Raw genomic sequence first — 9,877 nt, 5'->3', positions numbered from 1 at the left:
GGTGTGCGGTGGGTGGGGACACGTGGACTGGCGGCGCAGGCGTGAGTGAGGTGTCGAGCTTGACCGAGGTGAGTGATGGATGGGGAAGCAAGGAGTGGCGAGTGTCGAGTACCTGCCCTTTTGTGGAGTGATGGTTGGGGGTGGAAGTGGTAGGGGAGGAACAAGACGAGTATGGCTGACTTGTATGGGAGCTGAGGTTGCCCTGGCGCACGCAGGCTGGGTGCAGCCAGGGCAAAGCGCAGAGGCCACTCCCTCCGTCTGCCTCGCTTGGCGGCGAGTGTTGCTTGTTGTTGTCCTGGCAACTGCCTCCGCGCGCGCATCTCCCCTTGGGCGTGTCCCTCGTCCGTCGTCTGCATGATTTTCGGAAGCGGCAGAGGCCAAGTGCGCCTCCCGCTGCACAACTCACTCAGAGGTGACCACTTCTTCCTCCCTGACTCACCCAGAAAATCGCAGACATCCTCACCTGCGACGTCATACCTTCCTCAGCCCCACTTTGTATGCGCCTGCCAGTACCCGCAGTACCAGCAGCATATAGACGGATCCTCCACAGACCTTGCGTACCACTGCAGACACCCCAAAGGGCACGACTCACCTCAGCTCTTCCTCACCCCTCCCCTTTCCGCACCATGTCTTCCTCGGCCACTCCCGCCAATGTCGCCGTCGAGGTCAACCGCACCGCTCACGCCTTCTCTCGCGCCCAGCTTGAAGGTGTGATGACCAAGCGGTTCTTCTACAACCAAGCGTTTGAGATCTATGGAGGTGTAGCTGGTCTGTACGACTATGGACCAATGGGCGCAGCATTGCAGGCCAATATCATCTCCGCCTGGAGGAACCACTTTATTCTCGAAGAGGAGATGCTCGAGCTGGACACCACCATCATGACTCCCTATGACGTTCTTAAGACCTCAGGCCATGTGGACAAGTTCGCCGATTGGATGTGCAAGGACACAAAGACCGGAGAGATCTTCAGAGCAGACCATCTGCTAGAGGGTGTGCTCGAGGCTAGGCTCAAGGGCGACGAAGAGGCCAGGGCAGCCGAGGGCGACGCTACTACTCAGAAGCAGGAGGTGCCAGCCGAAAAGGGAGACGACAAGAAGGTCAGGAAGAAGAAGGTCAAGGCACAGGCAGTCAAACTTGACCCCACTGTCAAGGCCGAGTACGAGAACATTCTGGCCCAGATCGACAACTACTCCGGCCCCGAGCTCGGAGCCTTCATGAAGAAGTACGATGTCCGAGCACCCGAGAGCGGCAACGAAGTCGGCGAGCCGGTTCAGTTCAACCTCATGTTCGAGACCCAGATCGGTCCTACTGGAGGCCTCAAGGGCTACCTTCGTCCCGAGACGGCCCAGGGACACTTTGTCAACTTCTCCCGTCTCTTGGAGTTCAACTCTGGCCGCGTTCCCTTTGCCTCGGCTCACATCGGCAAGTCATTCCGTAACGAGATCTCACCTCGAGCTGGTCTGCTGCGCGTGAGAGAGTTCACAATGGCAGAAATCGAGCACTTTGTTGACCCTCTCGAGAAGGAGCACACTCGCTTCGACGAGGTAGCCAATGTGGAGCTGGCTTTCCTGCCAAAGGACGTCCAGCAGGCTGGCCAGACGACATTGGTGACCAAGACAATTGGCGAGGCCGTGTCGAGTGGTATGGTGGACAATCAGACCCTCGGCTACTTCCTTGCCCGGATCAACCTCTTCCTCTTGAAGATCGGCATTGAGCCCTCGAGGTTGCGCTTCAGGCAACACATGGCAAACGAGATGGCCCACTACGCCTCGGACTGCTGGGATGCCGAAATCCACACTTCCTACGGCTGGATCGAGTGTGTCGGCTGTGCAGACCGTTCTGCCTACGATTTGACCGTCCACGCCAAGAAGACCAAGAAGGACCTAGTGGTGCAGAAGGTTCTCAAGGAGCCAAAGGTCTACGAGAAGTGGGTGGCCAACATCGACCGTAAGTCGCTAGGCCCCAAGTTCAAGAAGGACGCAAAAGCTGTCGAAGAGGCCATTACTGCTCTTGAACAAGAACAGCTTGAGAGTCTCTCTTCTGCCCTGAAGAACGGACCCACAAAGGTGCCCGGTACGGAGTACGAGATCAGCAGTGACCTAGTTACCGTCGAGCTCAAGTCAATCCGTGAGACCGTGCGCGAGTTCACACCAAACGTTATCGAGCCCTCCTTTGGTCTCGGCCGTATCTTCTACGCACTCCTGGAGCATTCCTTCTGGGCTCGTGAAAAGGATGCGGGGCAGGGTGTCCTATCCCTCAACCCGCTCGTGGCACCCATCAAGGTCCTCGTAGTCCCCATTTCGGCAAATGCCTCGCTTGCTCCTTTGGTAAAGGACATTTCCGCCCGCCTGCGCAAAGAAGGCATCGCCTCGCGCGTAGACGACTCGTCTGCCACAATCGGGCGACGGTACGCACGCAACGACGAGTTGGGAACTCCCTTTGCCCTCACGCTGGACTTTGCAAGTCTGCAGAATGGCACAATGACGCTTCGTGAGAGGGACACGACGGGTCAGCTCATTGGATCGATTGAGGATGTGGTCAAGACGATCAAGGGGCTTTGTGAGGGTAGTATAAGCTGGCAGGACGCTGAAGGTACGCTGAAGAAGTACAGTGGAGAGCAGGCATTGTGAGGTCCTTGGAACGGCAGTCGGAAGTGCGGGGTGGTGATAGCTTGCAATGGTTGTAGCTGCTCAATACACACTCTGATCAAAGCAGAAAGACTCTTCACATCTGATGGCTGATTGATTTTTGATCTATAGTGGTACGACCTGCTCACAGCTCACCTTGCGCCAATCTACAATTCCTCAATGACCAAATCCTCATCCTCCCCTTCCTCTTCCGCTCCCACCAATTCATCAATTGCCCTCTGATCGCTCCCTTCTTCCCCTCCCCCTTCCTCATCCCTCTCCGTCGCACCACTCTCCTCCCTCTGCAATAAATTCACCAATCTCAATACCGCTTCACCAATCCTTTCCTCTTCTTCACCCTTGTGCATCTCTCGAACTACATAGTATACTCCCCTTGCCCGCATCACTTTTCTTCCATGGAAAGTAGTGCAGAGTAAGAGGAGACATTCGATGAGCATCAGACGAAGAGCACCATCTCGTTCTGCTCTATGCGTATCGGGGAGGAGTTGTAGCTCGTCTGGAAGAGAGAATTGCTCTTCATCCGAGAGGGTTTCGAGGAGTGTAGAGGTGCATAGAGGAAGGAGGAGAGAGGGGAGAATGTCGCATTCCTCTATTGAGCTGGCCTCGAGGGCAGGTGGTGTAGAGGCGCTGTCCTGTTCTGGCTCGTCGGCCGCTGTGGATGGGATGGTGAGGCTTGTTGGGTCTGGGAGAAGAGTAGGGTGGAGAGACTTGACAAAGAGGCAATTTTTGAGAGTGGAGATGCAGCCTCCTCTGCGGATCAGATCGGGGTGCTCGGTGTAGGGAAAGAGACGAACGAGGGGGAGCGTTGATTGTAGAGATGCGTTCAAAGGAGTGGTGAAGAAGGTCCGGCCGAGGGGGAGCTGTGGAGTTGCATTGAACGTGGCAGTCAAAGAATGTCTGTCAGCTACGAAAGAGCGACGCTCCACTCTCTATTTGTGAACTTACAGCGCTGACATTCGCAAAGACGCTAGCAAGAAAGTGGCAAGTAGACTTCCTCTCTCCATCTCCCACCTCCTTCTCTGCCTCCCTAACATCCTTGCCCGCCATCCCCGCCTCTCCCACTTTTCTTTTCATCTCCTCCAAAGCCTCTCCCGCCTTACCCGCACTCACACTCGCTCCCTGATCAAAAGCTGCCAGGAGCAATTCCAATCCACCAACTTCTTCACCAGCAACACTAGTCCGCATTTCGATGAGTTGCCGACTGCTTTGATCGTCGAATTTGGTGAGATTGGAGAGGAGCATGGAGGCTAGATCGGCTAGGATTGAGGTCGGGTGGGAGATGTACCCTACCAGGAAGGAGAGGAAGGAAGGAGTGGAGATCTTTCGGGCTAGGATTGGCGAGGAACAGAGGTTGATGAGCAGGGAGAAGGAGGAGTGGGCTGTTGGCTATGGAAGTGAAAGTGGAAGTGGAAGGCGATCAACGAAAGGTGAGCTTATGCTCATGCGCAGCTCTCACATTCCAGTCTACTCACCGTCAAATCCATGCTCAATCTCCTCACGTCCTCAAGAACATCCTGTCCATCCCCTTCTCCCCCTCGCTCCTTTGCAGTCAGCAGCAACAATCCCCTCCTCGGATGACCCTGTGTAGAATATCCAGCCAGGTTGCTCAAAGCAACCTGTCGTACCTGCCAATTGTCCGACGAGAGGAAAGAGAGAAGCTCCAACTCTTCCTTTGTTGCTGGTGGATGTAGCGGGAGAGACATCTTGCGATTGTAGCTCTTGTCGTCGGGTATCGAGAGGAAGTGATGATGATGAGGGATGCGTACATGTATGCAGATCGATCGATCGGCTTCCCTCACGGAAGTAGAGAAATTCCCGCCTTGAGCGTGGCGGAGTTGCAGTCACTTCTTCGCGCAGCGCCAGTGGAGGCAAATGCCGCACAAGCCACAGATAGACCTTTACGTCTTCTCACTACCTTCATACCGGAAGGCTCAAGGCGAGTCAGACGGGTGTATAGACAGAGTAAAGAGATTCGTGACATTTGGAACTTGAAAAGAGAAGATCAAAGAAAGAGAAAGTGGAAGAGAAAGAGACCCAAAGGGATCGTGTGGCCCAAGCTTGGCGAATGTGAGTATGAGGGGTTTAATGCAATGTGTGGGTAGAGTTGTACCAATTTGGTCGGTTGCGACGGATTAGCGGGGGCTGAGCGCGCAAACAGAGGAAAAGGGAAGAGGCGAGAAGAGAGAAGAAGAAATGAGGAAAAGAAGAAGTAGAAGTCATGTATTCGTCGTGTCGTGATTGTCGTTGCAGGGTCATTAAAGTGCTCTTCTAGCCTCGTCGTCCAGAGCTCGTAGGTGACAGTAAGGACTTGTCGTTGCGGAGGTCGCTGATGCTTGCTGGCTGGCAGGCACTTGAGTCTCTTCAAACACCTTGTCTCACCTAGCCGCTTGCTCGAAGAAGGTTGTGAACCTCCGACGAATCCTAGACTGACGCTTCTGGAGGTCTGCATTCCCATTGGCATGAACAGGCCCACCATTGCTCGCAGATGCCGCCACTGATGCATTGGCAGCACTGGCAGCAGCAGCCGCAGAGGGTGGAGAGCTGACGGCAGCGAAGCTTGATGCATTGAGGTCGGAGCTGGTGCTTGTAGCTCTGGTCTTGCCGCTTTCCACGGCTGCCTCTCCAGAAGGACGGGCACTGTCACTAGTCGATTCCCCGCCTGGAGCTCCACTTGAGGCCCTCGCTACACCTTCCGATGGGCGGCGCCCTCCTTCTGGACTGCCATCGGCGACGAGTCTGCTTGGTGCGTCTTTGGCAGCACTGCTTCTACCATTGGCAGCTACGTTGCCGCTTGAGTCCAGAGACACAACGCTGCCGGACTTGAGATCCGCCTTGCTAGGTCTTGTCATCTCAGCAGATGCATTCGCCCCTTTTCTCCGTCCTGCCAGCCGACTGAAAGGTCGAGGCGGAATCGCACCCGAGCCTTGTGCTGCACCGCCTGTAGGTCGCATGGAGTCCTGACGTCGCAGCATTCTGTAGGTGTCCACGACGCCTCGTGCAAAGAGATTCTGTCCTTTACCGCCATTCACATCTGAAGGCAAGCCGCGGCCGCTGGTTGATGAGGGGATGGCAGTGTCGACCAGGTCCCACTCCTCCTCTTCCTCTCCATCGTCCTCGTCGTCTGCGTCTCCGACAGTCTTCTCTCGGGTAGTCGGAAGAGCAGTAGCGCTTCGCCCGCCTCGTGATTGCGATGTCGATTGCCCACCCTGATCACCTTGATCGTGAGCGGCGGCTAACGTAGCAAGCGTAGATGTTGTGGTCATGCCCTCCGCATTCAGCAAAGACTGATCTTGGCTTGCCTGTCGCTCAAGAGCAGCCAGGGCAAAGACGGCTTCTCTTGTTGCCGTGTCATCATCCTCGCCGCTTGGCTCGAGCTCGTCGTCGGCGACGACAATCTCCTCCTTCCGAGGACGTTGAGGTACCGGCTGGAATAGAGGTGGTGCAGCAGACAGCATGGGAGAGGTCGGCGGCGAGGAGATCGTTGGCAGCGAGGTTGCCAGAATAGCGGAAGCAGGTATCTCCACCGAGACGCGATGGTATAGAGCATCATCGGAGGGCCTCACAGTAGTAGAAGACCTGGGCAGATCGGCAGAAGACGCTGGGCCGGGCGCGACAGGAGTCTTCCTCTCAGCCTCCAATTGCGAATGAGCATACGCTTCTGCTGGTGTAGGCGTAGGAGATCTCTCGGGCGGTGGAGGATCAGAAGCAGCGCCTCGGGCTGATCTCAGTGTGTTCTCCAGTGCGTTCTCCGAAGCAACGAGCTCGCTTGCCAGATCGCTGTCGATACTTTCAGAGCGGAAGGAAGAGCGCATCGAGCCCGAGTCTTTGCGGCCTCGAAAGGAGTAGCCGTCAAAGAGACTCTTGCCATCCGCTGCAGTGAGAGACTTGGCTAGAGCCTCGCTGGGCTTCAGGGGTGATGTTGTCATCGTTGCCGTCGCATCACCTTCTGGAGGCTGTGCCGACTCTTCGTCACCGTGTCCCACTCTAGTACCAGCATCTCCGTCGTCGTCGTCACCATTCTGCTTTTCTTCCGGATCCACGGTCTCGGCATCGTCCTCCTCGTCTTGAACGACCGGCTGCATGTCCAAGAACGCTTCATCGAAGTTCTGCGTGTCCGTTTCATCCAAAGGATTGATAGGTGGGACGTACGGCGGAATGTACCTCTTGTGGTACACGTGATCCCACTCGATCATCGAAAAGTAGGGATGCTTCTTGATGCGTGGCTCCTTCATCCTCAGCATCGGATTGCGCTGGAGCAAACCCCTCAAGAAGCCTTTGGTGTCAGAGTCCAGCACTCGATCTTCCGGAAAGACGAGCTCGTCGTGCAGTACGCGGATGTACATATCTGCATGCGTATCGGCCCAGAACGGCGTGACACCTACCAGGAACTCGTACAGCATAGTGCCAAAAGACCACCAGTCTACCTCGTACGAGTACGCTGCGCCCTGAATGACTTCCGGAGCGAGGTACTCGGCGGTACCACAGAAGGTCGTCGTCATGTCCCTCTCTTCCCTCTTTGTCGAGGGAGCAGTGGATGTACCCTCCTCAGAGGCAGACACCCAGGGTGGACGTCTAGTCTTTGGGCTTTCCGTGCCCGAAGTCGTCGCAGTCATGGCTGTCGCGGTCGTCAAGTCGCGGCTCGAGTTGGATCGGGGCGGCGAGAGAGGCGGAGGAGTGGTGCAGCCGCGTTCTCGCATTCGATCAGCACGTCGGTCAGGAAATTCCTTCGAGAGGCCAAAGTCCGAAAGGACGATGTGGCCATCAGCTGCAATGAGTACATTCTCCGGCTTCAGATCCCGGTAAATGACTCCTGCCTTGTGCAAGCCTTCGACACCCTCGACGATCTCAGCCGCATAGAAGCGAGCGCGATCGCGTCCTAGCCTGCCCCAGCGAGAGAGCTGTGTGGCCAAGTCTCCGCCGGGGTGGAAGTCCATGACAAGGTAGAGGTTCTGCTTGTCGTGAAAGCTCCACCAGAGCTTCACGCAGAAAGGGTCCAATGCTTCCCGAGCCATGCGCTTGAGGACGGCTTGTTCGGTAAGGGTATGTTGCAGCTCTTGATGGGCCAAGACGTGGCGCTTGTGTATTGACTTCATGGCGAAGAGGCCCGTTGTAGGCTTATGGCGGACGAGGAGGACCTGTCGATGGAGTAGAAAAGGTAAGCATCTGCGTACTGCGTGCTGCGTGCTGCGTACTGCCTTCGACCCTCATGTTCTGAGCCAAGTCGATCAACTCACCTTACCAGCACAACCCTTCCCAAGCACTCGAATCATCTCAAAGTCGTCCACTGTGACTTTATCTGATCTAGACCGGTCTGATTTTCTCCTCCGGTTCGGAGACTTCTTCGCAGGGGCACCCTCAGCTTTATTACCTTCAGCGCTACCGTCTGCCCATGAGCTGTCGCCGCTGGTATTGGTCTGCGAGGTTTCGGTCGTCAGGTGTTGCTGCTGAGAAGAGGCTACTGCTTCTTTCTCCTTTTCAGACTCCTCGGGAATATTCGCAAAGTGGGGGCTGGCCTTCTTGGCCGCTGCTGCTCCGCTCGTACCGACCTCTTCCTCGCCTGCACTAGACCGTCCCGATGCAGTACGTGTAAGGGCCATCGCATGGCCAGCGTTCCACGATTGTCTCGATCCGCTACGACCGCTCGTCGATCCGTTCTCGCGCTCGTCTTCGGTCCCTCGACCAGCCCAGTCCTCACCAATATCGGACTGACTTTCATCTGCACGTCGCCCTCCTTCGCCGCCCACGTTGACGTTGGTGGGTGCTACAGCAGACTTGCTGTGCGAAGCGAGATCACTACGAACACGGTGGACTCTCCGCTCGACTCTCTGGCTCTCCAGATCATCCGTCCGTACCCTTGTGAACTCCTTCCATGGCTTGGCAGTCTTGATTGTGGGAAGATTAGACAGCGTCGTAAAGTAATTGACAAGTCCAGACGTGATCTTTCCGTTTGCGACCACTGTGTCCTCAGGTGCTGGTGACTGCGCCGACGAACTTTCTGGAACAGGGACAGGTGGAGCGGTGCCATCTGTACCGGTCGCTGCTGTGGCAGTAGACGGCGCAGTGGAAGTAGTAGGCGGGCCAGAAGCTAATGACTTTGTGATCTGCTTGAGGGTGGTCCGATGGCGTGGACTGCCCGGAGACAAAGTGCGCGAGATCGTCTGGAGCAACCTGCGGCTGCCGCCATGCGAAGGCGAAGGAGACGCTGGGATAGAAGGCACATTAGACGAGAGCAGGAGTTTCGGAAGCTTCGGCAGGGAGACATTGCCGGCTTGTCGTAGCTTCATGTCCAACTCCATGATGTCTTCGACGCTCCGTTGCAGTGTGAGATTATGGGTTGGTGTAGTAATGTAGAGGGTGTAGGATTGCATCGGTGTTGCCGCCTTTGGCTTGCCCTTCTTTCTCGGCTTACGCTCCTCTCCAGCTTCTGCTACGCTCACACTCCAGGGACCCTCACCAGCAGCTAGTGAAATCTTGGTGCGTATAGGCGGAGGGCAAAGACTGTCGGCGGGTGCGTTACGTGCAAGATTGCTTGTGGATGACCTTGCCTCGGGCATCTTGCTCACCCCTACGGCCTTGAGCGGGTCAGGGCTAAAGAGGTTCTTCAGGGCGCCTCTGCTCGGAGAAGGTGTCTTCGTTATGGGAGCTGCCTTCGGACCTGTTGCCGACGAAGTCTGACCGGTCGTGCCATTTGGGGCAAGGCCCGTAGCGGCAGGCATGGCCGTTGCAATCTGGAACGGGCCAAGGGGGAGGCGGAGGAGGTGAATAGGTGTGCGATAGGAATAGAAGGGTCACCGCTGGTGCTTGTGAGCGACGGCGTCAGAAGGCGGAGTAGCTCTCGATGGTAGAGGTAAGGAGACAAGAGCTGAGCAAAGTGAGGATCTCTTGTGTCGTCAGGCTCTTGCTCGGCCCCGTACCGGACGTAGCGTCGATGAGGATGATGGGATGAAGTGCGCAAGGGGGGCCGAAGGGGGGGCAAGCCAAGGCAAGGAAGGCCGAGAGCTCGGGGCCCGTGGTCAGGGCAGCAGAGGAACAGTGCTGTCTTGAGGGGCGAGGTGTGCGCTGTAGTGGTGGCCAGATGGCAATCAAGCAACCAGGTCAGAGGCTCGAGCGGCCAAAGGCCAGAGCAAAGCACTCTCGGACCGGTCTACCACTTTGGATCCAACCTCGGACTTGGTAGATCACAGCAGTCCCTCCCTCTATGCTGCCTTGGCTCTGCTGGGATGACTATG

General features: G+C 56.4%; 3 protein-coding genes across 3 annotated transcripts; 1 reads left to right on the top strand and 2 right to left on the bottom strand.

Annotated features, from left to right (window-relative positions):
• Positions 1-410: 410 nt before the first annotated feature.
• BCV69DRAFT_281006 (putative glycine--tRNA ligase GRS1) lies at positions 411-2,654 on the top strand. The gene has a single exon (XM_025491820.1). The coding sequence runs from the start codon at positions 627-629 to the stop codon at positions 2,628-2,630; it is 2,004 nt and encodes a 667-aa protein (XP_025350554.1). The 5' UTR covers positions 411-626; the 3' UTR covers positions 2,631-2,654.
• A 24-nt stretch (positions 2,655-2,678) lies between these two features.
• On the bottom strand, positions 2,679-4,404 carry BCV69DRAFT_281004 (DUF383-domain-containing protein). Its single transcript, XM_025491819.1, has 3 exons — positions 4,121-4,404; positions 3,594-4,034; positions 2,679-3,508 (listed from the first exon to the last, which is right to left on the bottom strand). The coding sequence occupies exons 1-3, from the start codon at positions 4,130-4,132 to the stop codon at positions 2,795-2,797; spliced, it is 1,167 nt and encodes a 388-aa protein (XP_025350553.1). The 5' UTR covers positions 4,133-4,404; the 3' UTR covers positions 2,679-2,794.
• Positions 4,405-5,023: 619 nt separating this feature from the next.
• On the bottom strand, positions 5,024-9,364 carry BCV69DRAFT_276084 (hypothetical protein; the record flags this gene model as incomplete). The annotated part of the gene is made up of 2 exons (XM_025491102.1): positions 5,024-7,783; positions 7,883-9,364. 2 exons carry the CDS (start codon positions 9,362-9,364, stop codon positions 5,024-5,026), a joined length of 4,242 nt encoding a protein of 1,413 aa, XP_025350552.1.
• Positions 9,365-9,877: the final 513 nt, after the last annotated feature.

This window comes from Pseudomicrostroma glucosiphilum, assembly GCF_003144135.1.
Source record: "Pseudomicrostroma glucosiphilum strain MCA 4718 unplaced genomic scaffold BCV69scaffold_2, whole genome shotgun sequence".
NCBI lineage: Eukaryota > Fungi > Basidiomycota > Exobasidiomycetes > Microstromatales > Microstromataceae > Microstroma > Microstroma glucosiphilum.
Note: the sequence above shows the minus strand (reverse complement) of the source record. Positions and strands in the feature narration are given on the sequence as shown.

Bases quoted from the DNA above. Each gene is read 5' to 3' on its own strand.
- BCV69DRAFT_281006 (XM_025491820.1), top strand. From the start codon at position 627: ATGTCTTCCTCGGCCACTCCCGCCAATGTCGCCGTCGAGGTCAACCGC.
- BCV69DRAFT_281004 (XM_025491819.1), bottom strand. The intron at 3,509-3,593 runs GTAAGTTCACAA...GCAACTCCACAG, and splicing joins TCTTTGCGAATGTCAGCGCT to CTCCCCCTCGGCCGGACCTT.